Source organism: Carettochelys insculpta, chromosome 1 (genome assembly GCF_033958435.1).
Source record: "Carettochelys insculpta isolate YL-2023 chromosome 1, ASM3395843v1, whole genome shotgun sequence".
NCBI classification, from domain to species: domain Eukaryota; kingdom Metazoa; phylum Chordata; order Testudines; family Carettochelyidae; genus Carettochelys; species Carettochelys insculpta.
The window spans coordinates 65650703-65668198 of NC_134137.1; the positions used below are offsets into that span (position 1 = coordinate 65650703).

Below are 17496 nucleotides of genomic sequence, written 5' to 3' on the forward strand. Positions count from 1 at the left end.
AGAAGCCTGAACTGGTAGCTCATCCTCTCCTGCTGGGAGCCAGAAAATGAGGCCAGTGCAGACAAGGCATCTGAGGGAGTTGCTGCACTCCCAGAGACCCTATCAAAAACAAAAGTAGTTCGTCTTATGGAGCAACAGCATCGCTTCTTGCCTCTCCACAAAAGTTTGCAGAAGGAAGATGACTAGTACGTGGTACAGCCAGTGGACCAGACAGAAGGTAGAAAAGGGCACCACAGACCATCAGTCTATTTTTGATCTCCATCTATCATGTCCATCTAATAGAGATGGTCAGTTTGTTTCCCTTGTGGTGGTGTAACCAGGATGTTCTCTCTCCACCAGCACGGAAGAATCCAACACATTCCCTCCATACCAAAGGAATGTGAAAATTCTTCTCCCAGGTAACTAGTGGTCATCTACCCTGCTGGCCTAGGGACAGTCCACCATCTTAAGCATCTCACAATGGCTTTCATGAAAACAGCACATATGGGGCAAGAACATGGACTTCCCTTGATAAGCGCAAGTCGCAAATGCAGAAGGAACCACGTCTCTGACGAGTGTTCCCTGAAAGTATAGCACTTGTACAACTGCTCGGGAAGTATTGCTAGTTAGCTGAATAGCATCTGAAAGCACCCACAGATAGGATTTTTATTTCTGCTGGTGGTGCAAATTGGCATAGGCCTCAGTGCATGTAAAAAATTAATGGGAACATTGACACACCTAAGGAGAATTCAGGTACATCAGAACTAGATCTTTACCTTCTCTCCTTCCAAATCTGAAAAAGAGGAAGCAAGAAAAAGGAAAGCCTAAGTGAAAAGCACTGTCCCACAAGCTTCCAAAAGTCAAGGAGAATCTGGAAGCTCCTGGCTTGGAGACATAGTCTAATAAAGCATTTTCCAACCGGTGTGATGGAGTTCAAAAGTCCCATCAGAATGTGTTCTTGTTAGAACACAACAACCTGGACTCATCTTATTCTTGAGTCCTGAAGATAAATATGCAAATATAGGCACTTGGTGGGGAGGGGGGGTGTTGCATGCGTGCGTACCCACACACGCTTCCTGTTTGAGAAAACAAAAAAGCAGTCCTGTAGCACTTTAAAGACTAACAAAATGATTTATTAGGTGATGAGCATTTGTGGGACAGACCCAGAAAGAGTTAGTGTGAGCCAGAGACAACAAGAGGAAGGTACACAAGTAGGTTTGTTTCTACTGGAGCATTTCAAAACCATCCTTGAAAATTTGTCTATTATGGATCTGTTGCTACATGACCTATTAAAGAGGGAAAATTAGAAGATAGTTCTTCATGAAGCAGCAAGGAAGTACTTTCTACTCCGAAGCTAAGTTGGAGCTTTGTTAACCATCTATTGAGTTCTGGAGGAAATTATCAGAGCTTAGTGAGAAACTGCTATGAAACCTAAATGGCAAAGAAGTTTTTATGCTGCTTGTCAAAGGAACTTTGATTCTAGTCTCCTCTTCTAACAAACAGGAGATTATGTCCTTTCCTCCATGGTAAAGGCTATAGGCATTGAAGAGCCAGACAGTCCTTCCTGAGAGACTCCAGGGATCTGAAGGTAAATTCCTGCCTGAGAGAATACTACAAGTGGATGGGCAGACAATTGCACGTGTCCGCTTACTTTGGTTGGCAAATGCTTAAGTGGATTGTTTTTAATGTTGGGTGCATCACTGCTTAATACAGAGAAAATCTGGGCTGGATTCAATAATGTGGAGGTTTTATTGTCTGTTTTTGGATGCCTCTCTAGACTCAGTATTTGTCAACCAACACAGTGCAATACCAAGACATGAGGCATTACTGGAATGTGGATGTGCAGGTAGCATCTTCTTGCTACATCAGAACTCTTTGAGGAGCCAAATAGTGCCAGTCATCGAATTTAATCAGTGAGACCCTTTTATTCACAGTACAGCACATAAAGTACAGTATTACTTCATATATGATTTTTATCCTTTTTGAGTATTCAGCTGTTGTAAACATAACATAAATTTTGTCCCAGAGAGCATTGCATATATTACCATTTGCTTTTTCTCTTTGTCATCCTTGCTCAGAATGATGTAGACTGCTAAAGAGAATTCAAAGATGATATATTGGCCAAGAAGACTCCAGTGCCTGGACCTGATCAACATGTTAGGTCAGGGATTCTTCCTCTAATGCAGGACACTTTGTTTTCACCTGCAAGAACTAGTCATGCCTAAGGGGCCAGGCAGGCTTGGCTAGGCTGCATGTGGCTTTTGAGAAGCAAACCATAGTTTAAAAAGAGATGATGCTCAATCAAATTCGTGTGCCCTGTAGTCATTTCTGGAAAGAAGTGCACCAATATGGTGGTGATAAAATTCAAATATTCAGGTAGAGGCCATGAAATTTGACTAAAAACAATGCATCTTCAGCTGTCTACAAGATGATATTGCTAGTGGGAAATAGGTCTTGTGTTAAAGTCTTTATCATATGTAGTGTCTGAAAGAGGTAGGATCATTTATCTAGAAGTAAAGCAATTTCTGTAGAGCCACCCTACTAATTCGTTTACTTCAGATACTTAATGTACCTCAGGGAACAAAAGAAGACTGAATTAAATAATGAGGCATATGGTTGCATCCACCTCAGTTACCATGCCTTTCATTCCAGCTGCATAACACTGGTAAAATCTCAAAGATCTAAAGAACTTCCTTTTCTTGAGCACAGGAAGATTATCTGAATATTTTTTGTTTTTAGTTAGTGAAGTTCCACAGATACAGCTCCTGGAGGAAAGAAAATGGTTTAGGAATGCAAAGTGGTAATACCAGGATTTGTAGGGGTTACTTGTGTTGTACATTAGGCAGTATGTGTTGTAACAAGTACACAGTACTATATTAACTGTCAAAGTTTCCCAGTTGGTGGGCTCTCTAGAGGAATAGGGTTTTTACCCTGCTGACAGTGATGGACAGGTCTGGCTCTGCAAGTAGAGAGGCAGGCTTTACTATTGGATCTGTGGCCTACTGCTGAGGAAGGGGGGACATTTAAAGGAAACCTTCTGGTAAGTACAGACACCTTTCCATCTCAGTTTGTCTGCTGAATCTTGTGGGGAGCTGTTCTTTATGATGCAGTCGTTAAAATAATGATCTGATTATAATTGGAACTTGTCAGAAAATGGAAGAAAGAAGGGGAATGGTGGAAATTCCAATTTTTTGCCAAGATTGGAAAAGTCAATTTTCTGACAAGCTCTACTTCCCAGCATTTAAAAATTGGATGGAAAAAGCTTTTTTCTGTACAAAAACCCTTGTGTTTGGTCTTAGACTATTGGCAAGTGGGGAAAGAGAGTTTTTTTAGTAGTTTTTGACTAATCAGAGCATTGAAAAACTTCTAAAGAAGCTGCTATTCAGAAGGTAAATACACCTCCCCTTCAGTATTATCTCCTTACCCTGGAAGTATGGAGTCATACCTTAGCCTTCTGCTTCATTCTTTTTCCAGCTGACCCCCAAAGCAAAGGAGAGAAATCAACAGGAAAGATGATTGAAGAAAAGGAAGAAGACAGAATCCAAGAAATATCAGAATGAGTCAGTTTCAGGCAGAAGGGTCCAAGTTGCAGAGTCAAAATGAGGCTTCCTTTTGGCAAGGATCTGCTTCCAGGATTTACTCCTCCCTTGTTCCCTGGGCAGACAATGAATTCTTGAACCCTCCATCAGTGTTGCAGGTAGGTAGAGGCCACTTGGGGATAGCCACTTGTGTTGCCATCTCCTCAGATGTAGAGGATTGACATTGGCTGGTCCTTTGTCCTTTCTTCTTTGTTGCCCATCTTTCTAGGCTGAGCGGGGAAGAGCTTCTCCAAACCCATAGTGGACTTTGTGCTGTAGCCTCTTACTGTTCTTCTTTCTCCTTAAGCAAAAGAACTGTGATACTATGACTGTGGAAGCCATCTAGGTGGATCCAGATACTCATCTAGTGTTTTGCATTACTGGTTTTGGCAATTCCTGATGCTTTAATTTACCTGTGTGACTGCATTGGAGCAGAGTACCACGGCAGGGTCTCACTGATCAAAGGGGATGCTGCTGCTGATCCATCCCTACAGCAATGCCAATGGCCCAGAGACTGAAGTTAGAGTAATTTCAGAGGTTAATTGTAAGTCCTCCCTCCTCCCTTCATATCTCAAGCAGCAACCTCCCCTCAGACTGACCACTGGTAGATCTCCCTATCTCCACCTGATCATAGCCAAGGCAGACAGACTGTTCTTGATTGTCTGTAGCCAGAGAAGTCAGCCCTGCAACCAGCAATGGGATTCTAAGAGGGCTATTGCAGCATCAGTCCAGGGTCCAGGTCAGTTTTCCCTAGTCCTTTCATGCCAAGAAAATTCAGATGGAACTGTGGTGCACTCAAGGCTACCCACGGGGCTCCAGTGGCTCTTCTCTCCCTTCTCGTTTTCCAGAAACTGCTACACCCTTTTGGTATCATGAGCCCTCAGTGAAAAAGACCTCTAGGCAGGCCTTCTAAGATTCCAGATGATGAGACTCTATTCTTGAATCTTGGACTTTCACAAGTAGGATTTCCTGACCCAAGTCTGGTTCTGGGAGAAAGCTGAATCCCTTTTTTTAGATCATGCAGGATCCTTGGAACCAGAATATTAGACGTTTTTTGGAGTGGAAGCCCAGGCAGGTAACAGCTCTTGGCAAATATTCCTTCAGGAGACCTTGTTTCCTTTTAGTCCTTCACTGAAGTGTTATGCAGAATGTTTGTTTAATCTGGCTCCTCTTACCTTGGTGTCCCAGGGTTCAACTAAACATGTTGAAAAAGCTTGCTAGTCTCCAGCTGTACTACCATGATCAGATTTTCAAAAATTTGATTAAGTGAAGTTGGGCCGCCTCATCCTCTGCGTACGAGAGATCAGAGGAATCTGAAACCTGCTTCTCTTGTACTCTAAACACTGCTGCTCTGATAAGCCCTCCACTCTTCCACTTCTAGTTCAATTTCTGTAACTATAACACATGAAAAACCATAGATGTATTCAGTTTGTCCTTGCGTGGGTTTTTAGGAAACAGCCAAGCACAAGCTTTCAAAATATCAAGATGTGCAATGTTACATGTTTGATGTTTCTACAAATTGAAGCAAATTATTAACTTAGATTAAAAGTGTTTGAGGACTCAGGAGAGAAATGTGAGGGTAGATATAATTCAGTATGGCTTGTAAGCCTTCTACGGTTTATGGGGAAAGCCTGTCCTAGACATAATTAAATTCAGTAAGTAGCAATATATCCAAATTCATTTTAGTGTGTGGCGCTAGATCAGCTGTGAAGTAATGTTTCTGGCATTACTTGAAACATGTTACTGAACATCATACACAAACTTTTTCCATGTTAAAACTAATCAGATGTTTGTGCCACCTTCCATTTACATTCTTAATCATTTCACCATGAAAAATTCACTACTGCCTAGATGTTTCATTAAATTCACCACCACACCCATTGCCAAGCAGTCTTGCTACAGCTTCATGATAGTTGTGATTTATTATTACATTGGAATGCATCTCAGCCGTAACAGTATCTGAAAATAATTATGTAGATGGTGCTGCGTAAATGCATAGTTAGTACTGAGGTATTCATATTACACTTGCTTAAATTGGTCTCTTTCACATGAATGACTTCTTAATGTCTCCTTCCTCTGCCAAGAATAACTATCGAACTACTTGTTCCCTACATCCTGATTTCTTATCTAGTCATGTAGTCTGTAAAATACACAATTTGTAATTTAATATTTTTAGAAAATTGATTTAAATTTAAATATGGAATTATAATTGATTTAAACTAATTTCTTAAATCTGCAAACACGTCTGTGGTGATGCTGTAAAAAGTTCAACATGGTAAACAGAAAATGAACACTGCTTTCTTTAAAAAGCTGAATACATCTTCTTTTGAAATCAGTGTTTCACTTGTGCATGTTGACTAGCTTATTTACTACAGGTATTATGAAGTTTTTTTAAAACATGTCAAGGCTTCAAATCCACTTGTGGAAGTAGCTTAACTGCGGGACTAAACATCTTTAAATCCAAGAGGGCTGGGGGAGGGCAAAATGCAATCTTAAACACTGGTGGTATAAAGCCTCTCCTAGATGAATATCTAAGAATGTGACAAAGTCCCATGGATTTGAAAATAAATACATATTTGTGTCCATCCCAAATAAGCATCTTTTCATGCATTGAAGTATCAAATAACTTTATTTGGTGAAGGATCATCTAAGTTATTCTTCTAACTTAATGAGTAGGAAAGTCTCTAAAGACACTGTTGGGTTTTTAAAAAAATTTTTAAGCTTTCAGAAAAATTACTTGTCATTCTTACAAGCTCTTGCATCTTAGAACAACTGTCCAAATCAAATTTATTTCCACTCATGACAGTCAGTTATTTTAAGTCTTGCAAAGTACGTACACCAGTATTGTGTAATGTAATCTTGTGGTGCTTTGAAACCTGCAGCTTGACTGCTAGTGTGTTTTTGAAGGGTGTCTATTGATTGTGTTATCAGATATCAATAAAGTTATTAAAACAGTCTGCTTCCTTCTCTCATATTATTTCATATTTTCACACCCATTCAGAGTAGGTGATCACTCAGTCTACTTTGTTGTGACTCCAGAATACCGGGATAGTAAATCCTACCATATAATGCTTGCCCAAGCAAATTGTCTTGGGACTTGACTCACACCTCTTTTTTTGGGCTCTGTCTCCTTAAGTCTTGGAACCACTCAGTCCCAATTATTTCTCCTTTTATGTGGTCTCTACCTTTCATAATTACCTGCTTCTGGCAATTTGTGACCCTTTTTTCTATGGCAAGTGCAAGTTCAGACTTCCCTTTCTCAGCTGATCAGGAAAAGCCTTACTCTTGGCACATCCCTTTCCATTCTTCTACACATAACCTGGTTCCTCAAGCTGTCCCATTACACCATCAGACCCTGATTTGTTTCTCCATGCTTTCTATCCATCCTCTTCAGTCTGTCCTGAGTCTGATACATTGTCTTCAGAGTATGGTGTGAAGTCTCTCTTGCAAAATCTTGCCAACATTATTTCCCCAACTGTAGCTAATCCTCTTCACTGGCATTGACAAATGAATTGTCAATATCTACTCCCAGTTCAGATCTCTTCGAAAGGCCTGCTGGAGATCTTTCCCTTTATTAAAATGTAGTTATACACTGAGACATAAATACTTAGTGGGTAGAAAAACACCTCTGAGGTTCCATGTTCTTATTTACACCATCTCATATTTCCTCAGTTTACATTGAAATAAATGGTGTTGCTTACCTGTCTTCCACACAGATTGCATTATTTGGTGTTCAGCATATTACTCATGATTAAGTTTGATAAGGAAAGAGCCCAGCTCGAATTTTATAAGTCAATCTATTAAGTATCTGCAACTTTGCTGAGAACCAATGCAATGGGTATATAAATAAATAAATATATGTAAAAAGGGTATAATTAAGAGAGTAGGTTGGCACAGGGGATGCTGAGAGCATAATTTGACCTATAGATATTCCATCACTGAGGTGGGACAGAACACTGCTTGTCTTTAAGCCCAGTGTGAGACTGAAGGACCGTCATTTTGGGGAAAAAATTGCCTTTATTGTAAGCTGAGTAACTTAGATATGGAATTGATGAAGCATATGAACATGAACCCACACAATGCCTTCTCTTGCAAATGCACTGTGAAGAACTGAGTGGTTGTGTGGTCAGCCACACATTGATGGGAAGACTGCTGCAGATGGGTATGTGCCCATGATATGTTTGCATATGTTGAAAGGCTTTGAAATCTTTAGGTTTGGCTATATAGCAGAGTGGATTTTTTTTTTTAATGGCCTGGAATATGTTACAGTTATCTCCAACGAGAACACTTAAGTGTGTTTTTAAACGTACAGCTTGTAGGTTAGAGGCTGTGACCCTTTAGCTCTTCTTGGTTATTTCCCATTCCCCCCCCCCCTTTTTTTTTAAAGAATTGGAGGAAAAATTCTGTTTCATACTGTGTGCTTCTGTCATTCCTCTTCTTTCTGTTGTTGCAGAAGCCAACATTGCTATCACTTATTTGTGTATGCATCAAGCAAATGGATGTCCTCAAAACCGTGAGAACAATTCTGGGAATAGTAAAAGGTTAAGTGTTGGTTGCAGAGCAATAGATATTATTTCTGAGATGCTGTAAAATAATTAGCTTTCTTAGGAGGAAAATTAATGGTATTTAAATCCAGAGGATGTGCTCCACCAGAGCATACAAGTGGTCAAGGTAGGTCATGTTTTAGTAGGACATTCTTGAGTAAATTTCCTTGTTGGCAACTGAATGCTCTCACTCTCACCCCAGCGTAGTTGAAAACGGGGAAGCAACCTTATGCTGATGAATGGAATTGATGTAATAATTGAACAAATGGAGTTAAAACATATGATTGAGCAGATGCATTGATGATCCTGTTATCTCCTATTTTAGAACCCAGAACATTTGAAAGCTAAGAAGGTGCAATTTCATGCTTCAATCCATAAGGCAGTGTACACTTTAAAAGAGGACACAATCTCAAGGCCCAGAAATCCTAAACGAGAGCCACTCTGAGTACCTGGTGAAGTCTTTCCTGAGACTAAATTTAGTTAAATTGTTTTTCCGTACTGTTGGAATCAAAGAAAATATAAGTGAATGCTCCTTATTAACTCTGGTGTCAGCGTTTGAATTTAATGTTTGAAAATTAGAAGATATTTTGTCAAAATAAATGTAAGGTGGTTGTAGTTACCAAATTAGATTTTGATAGTTAAATTCAAATTTCCCTTTGTTGAAACATGATTTTGAAGGGCTCCAACTTACTGTGATTTTTTTTCCATCATAAGCTATCTTGATAAACTGAAAATGTATAGTATGTATTAAATACAGGCTGAACCTCTCTAGTCTGGCAATCTGTAATTTCATTACTTCTGTAATACAGCATGATTTTAGTTAGCAAGATGACCACTTACCGTGGGTGTGGCCATGTTTGCCGTGGTCACACAAAGTTGGTTTCTAGCCACCAGTTCTGTGTTCTGTGCTGTTATTTAGCTGTAATTTACCTCCTAAATATCTTCTAAGAGTCCAGTAAGCAGTGGAAGTGTTGGTAATGCTGCTAGACAATATTGACCTCCCATAGTTTGACAAATCCTCTCTCTCGGCACCAGTCAGGTCCCGAGGGTGTTGAACTAGAGAGGTTTAACCTGTAGCTGATGCTTAGTGTGGAAAAGCTCTATTGAGCATTTATTGTTTAGTGGCAGGGATCACAATTCAAGATCATAGTTTAAATGGCTAATTTTGAAAAGTCTGGTACTTTCCTTATAGAATCATAAAAGGATCTGGAAACAATTGGGCCATTGTGCGCACACACTAGGGTGTTTAACTTATTATTTGAGAACACATTTGCTAGAATTGTAAATGGGATGGACAGAAATAGGATGCAAGATTTAGTGTGGGGAATCTTAGCCATTTGTGCTGAGGGTTCAGAGTGTTTCTGTACTTAATTTTTCTAATGGATATGTACACTATACACTAATGAAGAGGATAATGTGGAACTAAAGGGGAACTAAATAAATGGTAAATAATATAAACACTATGAACCTCAGAACGAAAACACAACATTTTTTGGGAGTTCACATGGCCTTAGATTCAGGAAAGTAAGTGCTTTCTCTTTCCAGGAAGCACTTTTATTGAAATATTTAGTCCTGTTCTAGTGCATGCTTATGAACTTTCCTATATAGGGATGTTCTATATAATGCACTTAATGTTTCCCTGATTGTGGCTATGCTGCCTACTTGAGGAAAGTGGTAGGATGCAATCTGGGAGACCTTCTGGATTTCAGGTATCTGTGTTGACTAAAAGCTACAGAGGATGATTGCGGTGATGGTTCTCAAGGGTGTTCAGGACTGAGAGGCATCTCAATGCTATCTACCTTTATCAGGAGAAAACCTTGTCTGTACCCATGAAGGGTCAGCTCCTTGATTCCACCAGACGTGGGCGACCTAAGCATACCCCTCTCAGTTAATGCATGCTCTGCTGTCCCTTGGCAGGTAAATAATAGGCACACTTCAATCAGTGTTTCCTTTATTTTTCTTCTATGCATGGGTGGAATGAATTTTGTTATATTCACCAAGGCCAGTGTGGATGAGCATCACCAATAGAAACACATACTGCCACTTGTGGGTCCCCTGCTAATCAGCTGGGCAGCACCTGAATCTCTTCTGGGCAGCTGCCCAAGTGCTCAGCTTACAGGGAACAGTGCCTTCAACTCCGGAGCACTCTCACCACTTCCTTGGGGTGTCCACCCCATGTTCTGCTGCACGTTGCTTTGGGAGTAACAAATCTGTCGGTCATACACAGCTTACTAGATTCGGCTCAAGATCACTGCTTTACTCAATTTGCAAGCACTTTGATTTGTTAATTGTAGGCCTGTCAATCACTATGTATGCAATTAATGCAAGACAAATTAGATTCAAAAGTTATGATCAGTGTTAATTACACTGTTAATAATAAAACACCAATTTAAATTTATTTTGGATGTTTTACTACGTTCTCAAATATGTTGATTTCAACCACAACACAGAATACAAAGTGTGTAATACTCATTTTATATTTTTGCAAATGTGCACTGTAAAAAAAATATTTTGGATTCATGTTATAAAAGCACTGTACTGCAGTCTTTTCATCACGAATGCAATTTACAAATGTAGAAGTGCTTCCGCCCCCCCTCTTCCCCACCACCCCAACATTGTAAAACTTCTGTTCCCAGCTTGCACTGCTTCCTGCATGTTCTGGAGGCTGGGAGCAGCAAGGCTCTGTGCCCATGGACACTTAGGGTTGTGGGTTTTTTTTTTTTTAAATTTCTGGCAGGCTGCAGTGGCTAACCTTAACTGTGTCCAGCCTCACCCTTATATACAAGGCACTTGAAATGAGAATAGGCATTTTCGTGACGCTATTGGAGCTGATGTTTGAAAGGTATTACATACCAGGTACTGCTGGTAATTACATTCATATACTGCTTCATGCTTTAGGCACAATTTTCTTCATAGGTACATAACTCCTTTAAATAATAACTGCACAGACATCCCACAGTAGTTAGAATGATCAGTGTTTTACTGGCTGTTGGTAGAAATGTCACATAGAATCATAGAAGACTGGGGTTGGAAGAGACCTCAGCGGGTAATCTAGATTGTGAGTGGGAATCCCCCAGACTGCAGTTTTTGATCCCACCTGCGAGGCTCGGGGCTCCTTCCCTAGGATGTGACAGTCAGGAGTCAGGCAAGCTGGGTTTGGATTTGGGCCACAGGTTCTGACTGGTGAGGAGAGGAAGCGACTCCAGGCTCTGTGCAGTACTGCCACTGCTGCTCTCTGCCCCCTCAGCTTGGGGAAATGGCAGCACAGAGCCTTTTCCCCACTGGCCTGATTGCCCTTCACTGCAGACTGGCTGCAATTACAGCCAGTGCCTGGGAGCTGTGGGGGTAGGGTGCAGAGCTGTGGGTGTCCCTGGGCTGCTGGGCAGGTAATCATTGCCCAGAACCCTCACTGGCAGCCTGCTCCTGCACCCCTCTCCCACCCCGACTTCCATGCCTAGCCCGCTCATGCGCCTGCCCCAACCCCACAGCCTAAGCCCACTTCCTGGCAATTCCTTCCCATACTGAGCCCTCATTTTTGGCCCCATCTCAGAGCCCATGGGGGGCCTGCAAAATGTATTAGCCTTACACCTCCCCTCCCAGGCTCTGGGACGGTTGTGCAAGGGGAATGAGGAAGCGTTGTCTTTTGAGTTTTTTTTATTTTAGTGGGTGACCATGTCATTGAGTTGTGTGGTTTGATTATTTTTTTTTCCCCCTCGTGGGTTAGTGGTCCCTTATCCAAAAGAGGTTCCGACCCCTGATCTAGCTCGATCTCCTTCTTGAAGGTGGACCACCTAAATCATCCCCAGCCATGTCTTTGTTTGGCCAGCCCTTAAAAACCTCTAAAGATAGAGATTCAACTACCTTCCGAGGCAACTCATTCCAATACGTTGCTACTATCCTATTGAAATAGTTTATCCTAATAGTCAACCTAGACCTCCCCTACTGCAACTTGAGAACACTGATGCTTATTCTGTCATCTGCCACTATTGAGAATAGCCTCTTCCCCTTCCTCTTCAGAAACCTTTTCAAGTAGTTAAGGGCTGCTATTGGAGCTCTCCCTTTTTCTTCTGCAGACTGAATAAGCCCAGCTCCCTCAGCCTTTCCACATAAATAATGCGCCCAGCCCCTATTTTAGCCTTTCCCTAGACTCTCAAATTTGTCTGTATTCTTTTCATAGTGAGGCATCCAAAACTGGACACACACACACACACACCTCAGATGCTGAGTAGAGGGAAATAATCACTGTCCTCAGTCTGCCTGCAGTGCTCTTACTAATGTAGCCCTGTGGCCCAATATGTCGGTAGCTTTCTTGGCAACATGGGGACTCTGATCTCATATCCAGGTTATTTCCTGCAGAACTGATTTTAAAATAAGAATATAAAATATAAAAAAATTAAAATAAGAACTGATTTTAAAATATTGTTATATCAGAATAATTAACAGAAATAGGTATTACACTACAAACTCTTAAAATGTAAAATGGGTATTAAACCCCTTTTGAACATAGTGTTAATGTTAAAAAAAGCTGAATTAAAGGGGGAAAAATGACGTTGTCTATTTGTCATCGTGATATACCAGAAATTGAGTGTTACTGATTTATACACCTTAAATTCATATTTTTAATTACTGTGATCTAAAAGAAGTGTTTCAAAATTAGATAGCTTTGAATGTGCTTCTGTATCAAAAAGGAATAGTTGTAAAAGGTGCCTTTGTATATAAATGAAGGAAGGTAAACTATTCCAGGCATCAACATTTTTGTATTTGAATAATAAAAATGGTTTATTTATATGTTGTAAGACTTCATCTTAGCTCACGAATATAAGGGCTACTATAGGACGACTTTGTTGTTTTTATCATGGATTAGCTTCTTGTTCTTTGTGAACCTTCCCTCCCCAAACATAAATACCTAGGATTCCAAACTTCGTTTACATGTCTCAGGATAGCATGGACCTCTAATGTAAAATTTGGAAATACAGGTTGAACCTCTCTGATCCAGAGCACACTCATCTGCATCAGCTGTAATCCAGCATTATTTTACTTAGCCTGATGACCGCTTTTCATGGGCATGGCCAGGTTTCTCATGGTCTGTTTTACAGCCACCAGTCTTGGCTGTCAGTGTTTGTGCACTTATTTAGCTATAATTTACCCCTAAATACCTTCTAAGAGCTCAGTAAGCAGCAGAAGTGTTGGTAATGGTGCTAGACGTAGTTGACCTCAAGTGGTCTGACTCATTCTCTCATTTGGCATAGATCGGTTCCTGAAGGTGCTAAGTTACAGAGATTCAACTTACACAGTAATTTGTATAATTTCGTGTAAGGCTTATCTTGACTCTCAGCAACACTGGACAAACCAGAGTGGCAAGTTATATTATATAGGTCACAGCATTACATTTCTTTATCATGTAATATGTTTAGCGGAATTCCATGTTCTGTTGTTCCTTTAGTTGTATAGTAGCAGTGATAGGACCTTTTGTCAGGAAAGATCTCATTTTCACCTTCTATAAATCATGATCAGTGAATTTCCTCAGTGAGGAGGGAGAAACCGTAACGGGGAACTCGGAAATGGCAAAGATGCTTAATGACTTTTATTTCGGTCTTCACTGAAAAGTCTGATGAAGGAATGCCCAGCATAGTGAATGATAGTGGGAAAGGGGTAGGGTTAGAACTTGAAATAAAAAAAGAACAAGTTAAAAATCACTTTGGAAAATTAGATGTCTGCAAGTCACCAGGGACTGATGAAATGCATCCTAGAATATTCAAGGAGCTGGTAGAGGAGATATCTGAGCCTTTATCATCTTTGGAAAATCATGGGAGGCAGGGGAGATTCCAGAAGACTGGAAAAAAGGCAAATATAGTGCCCATCTATAAAAAGGGGAATAAGAATAACCCAGGAAACTAAAGGCCAGTCAGCTTAACTTCTCTGCCAGGAAAGATAATGGAGCAGGTAATTAAAGAAATCATCTGCAAGCACTTGGAAGGTGGTAAGGTGATAGGGAACAGTCAGCATGGATTTGTAAAGAACAAATCATGTCAAACCAATCTGATAGCTTTCTTTGATAGGATAATGAGCCTTGTGGATAAAGGAGAAGCGGTAGATGTGGTATACCTAGACTTTAGTAAAGCATTTGGTATGGTCTCACATGATATTCTTATAATAATAAAAAAAAGGCAAATACAATTTAGATGAGGCGACTATAAGGTGGGTGCATAACTGGCTGGATAACGGTACTCAGAGTAGTTCTTAATGGGTCTCAATCCTTCTGGAAAAGTATAACAAGTGGGGTTCCGCAGGGATCTGTGTTAGGACGAGTTTTGTTCAATATCTTCATCAACGATTTAGATACTGGCATAGAAAGTACACTTATTATGTTTGCAGATGATACCAAACTGGGAGGGGTTGCAACTGTTTTGGAGGATAGGGTCATAATTCAAAATGATCTGGATAGATTGGAGAAATGGTCTGAGGTAAACAGGATGAAGTTTAATAAGGACAAATGCAAGGTGCTCCACTTGGGAAGGAACAATCAGTTTCACACATACAGAATGGGGAGAGACTGTCTAGGAATGACTATTGCAGAAAGGGATCTAAGGGTATAGTGGACCACAAGCTAAATATGAGTCAACAGTGTGATGCTGTTGCAAAAAAAAGCACACATGATTCTGGGATGCATTAACAGGTGTGTTGTGAACAAGACACAAGAAGTCATTCTTCCACTCTACTCTGCGCTGGTTAGGCCTCAGCTGGAGTATTGTGTCCAGTTCTGGGCACCGCAGTTCAAGAAAGATGTGGAGAAATTAGAGAGGGTCCAGAAAAGAGCGACAAGAATGATTAAAGGTCTAGAGAATGTGACCCATGAAGAAAGGCTGAAAGAATTACGCTTGTTTAGTTTGGAAAAGAAGATTGAGGGTGACATGATAGTGGTTTTCAGGTATCTAAAAGGGTGTCATACGGAGGAGGGAGAAAAGTTGTTCTTTTTGGCCTCTGAGGATAGAACAAGAGGCAATGGGCATAAACTGCAGCAAGGGAGGTTTAGGTTGGATAATAGGAAAAAGTTCCTAACTCTCAGGGTGATCAAACAGTGGAATAAACTGCCAAGGGAGGTTGTGGACTCTCCATTGCTGGCGATATTTAAGAACAGGTTAGATGGATGTCTGTCAGGGATGGTCTTAAGCAGTACTTGGTCCTGCCATGAGGGCAGGGGGCTGGACTCGATGGCCTCTTGAGGTCCCTTCCAGTCCTGGTATTCTGATTTTTATTTTTGCACAATGAGTTCGTACTTATTGTGGAGACTGTTTGTTACCAGGGTGGCTGAAAGTCATATTTTTTATGAGATTAAATTTTGTGTGTCTTGTATCTTTAATACTGTTTTTTAAAAGCTACACTTATTTATCATTAATAACCTATATTAATGACTAACCTCTAATCTAGTAAAATAATTTAAATAAACTATTTTTGCATGCATCTTTGCTTCAAAGCTTAAAAGAAAATCATACAACTGAACTGGTAGAAATCACTGGCTAAGCTTTTGAAACAGTTTTGTTGAAGAGCTAGCCCAGCTTTTGCTAGCCAGAACCTCTGCTGCAGGTGCAGAAAGGAACATTTTCCTTATTTCAGTTTATTCAAATAGTTTCTATGACTAGTTCATTCAGCTTAAGGAAAAAAGGGGGAGATGTGCTTTTAAAAAGCAGACAATCTTGTTTTCCTCTTCCAATCTATGAATAACATCTTGGTGTGAGAGTATGAGATCTACTATTGGTAAACTATTAAATGACCTGATGACCAGAACAGTCAGTTAAATTCACTAACTTTGGATAATGCTTTCTTTGTATAATCAGTTTTAAATGCAAAAAAAATTATAACATTGCGTTAAGCATTCTTCTTATGTCTCCAGAACTCTAAAAAAAATTATAATTGGAGATGCACATTTCCTAGAACTGGAAGGGACCTCCGGGTCATCTAGTCCAGTCCCAGTCCCCTGCCCTCTTGCCAGGACCAAGTACCATCCCTGACATCTATTTGCCCAATCCCTAAATTACCTCCTCAAGGATTGAACTCACAACCCCAGGTTTAGCAGGCCAAAGCTTAGCAGTAATTAATTTTTTTTTAAACAGGCTGTTTTTGTGAATTTGTTTGACTTCATAGCCAAATAAAGCTTGATGCAAATTGCACTTAGCTGATTTTTTTTCATTTGCATCATTTTCCTTTATTCTAACAAAAATGTAAAAATGAAGACTCTGAATATAAGCTGCATAATTGCTTAAACAAAGTTAGTGATGATGCATCATCCTGGTTAGCAAAATATCCCTGTTTAGTGCAAGGGCTGCTATTGGTTGAAAATCATGTTTTAATTGTTATTATGCAATGAGACTACCTGTTTTCTGATTTAAATAATTAAAATTGTTCATTTAAATCACTGATTGAAATAAGTCTGATCTGTTCACTACCATCATTCTTATAACAATGCACGAGTCATACTCCTTAAGTGTCAACCAAAGCTCCTCTTTAATTAGCTGAAGGGTAATTTAAGAAGCACTTTTGTAAGCTATGCCCTAGTGCTAAATGAACTAACTACCTAGTAGTAGTGCATATATTCAGAGAGGGGGGAAAAATGGAAGATTAGGAATTAAGTTTTCCTGGTATCAAATCCCAATTGATACCCATAAACACATGAGTGTTTTAAGATGTTTGAAATGATATCACTGCTGCCAGGAATCGAACCAGAGTTTCCTTTGTGGCAGCACAGATCATTACCTGTAGGCTACATGCTGGTCAGAGTTGACGTTGCCCTGATCATTGCTAGAGGTTGCTTTCTTGATTCTCGGTAACGTTTTGTTTTTAAATTGTGGACTCAGATTGCAGAGTAGTGATGGTGGGATGAGAGAGTTGGCTAGTTTCCCATTCATGATATGCTTTGTTGTAATTTAAACTTTCTCTCTGAATACACTCTGGGGTTGTGAGAGACAATTTTGAAATGAGACAGAGTTTAATCTCCGTTTTAACGTTAAACAGAAGTTTGCCTGGTGGTGTCTTTGTAATGCTACCTTGTGTTGTCTTGATCTGTTCACATGTTGATTTGTGTCTCAAAGTTTCAGCTGTTTGTTGGTATCTACTCTGCTGGGTAGAACCACTGCACTTTGTAAACAATTTGTCTTCTTTTGTTTTTACTATGCAAATACAGAAGTATTTTCCAAAAACACTGCTGCTTTGCAAACTATTAATATTTGTTCTGCATGCACATGCACTTATACCCAAGCAAGTCAAGCAAAAACTGTATACTTACAACACAAATGTCTAAGGGTTGGATTAAGATACTCATGCTTATGCTGCATAGCACCTTACTCAGTGAATAATGTAATTGGTTTTTTTTGGCCACAAAGTCACCCAGTGATCATTCA

General features: G+C 40.0%; 1 protein-coding gene across 7 annotated transcripts in view; it reads left to right on the forward strand.

The window, feature by feature from the left end:
* Positions 1 to 17496, forward strand: part of TSC22D1 (TSC22 domain family member 1) — a 145433-nt gene that overhangs the window by 39808 nt on the left and 88129 nt on the right. For 2 of the 7 annotated variants that reach the window (XM_074988264.1, XM_074988274.1), the window contains exon 2: positions 3454 to 3676. The exons of 4 other annotated variants lie outside the window; for them this stretch is intronic. In XM_074988264.1, coding sequence (XP_074844365.1) covers positions 3536 to 3676 — 141 coding nt within the window. In that variant the 5' untranslated portion in view covers positions 3454 to 3535. Of the gene's footprint in view, positions 1 to 3453; positions 3677 to 17496 lie in introns of those variants that run through there. One more of the 7 variants, XM_074988309.1, reaches the window with a different exon arrangement.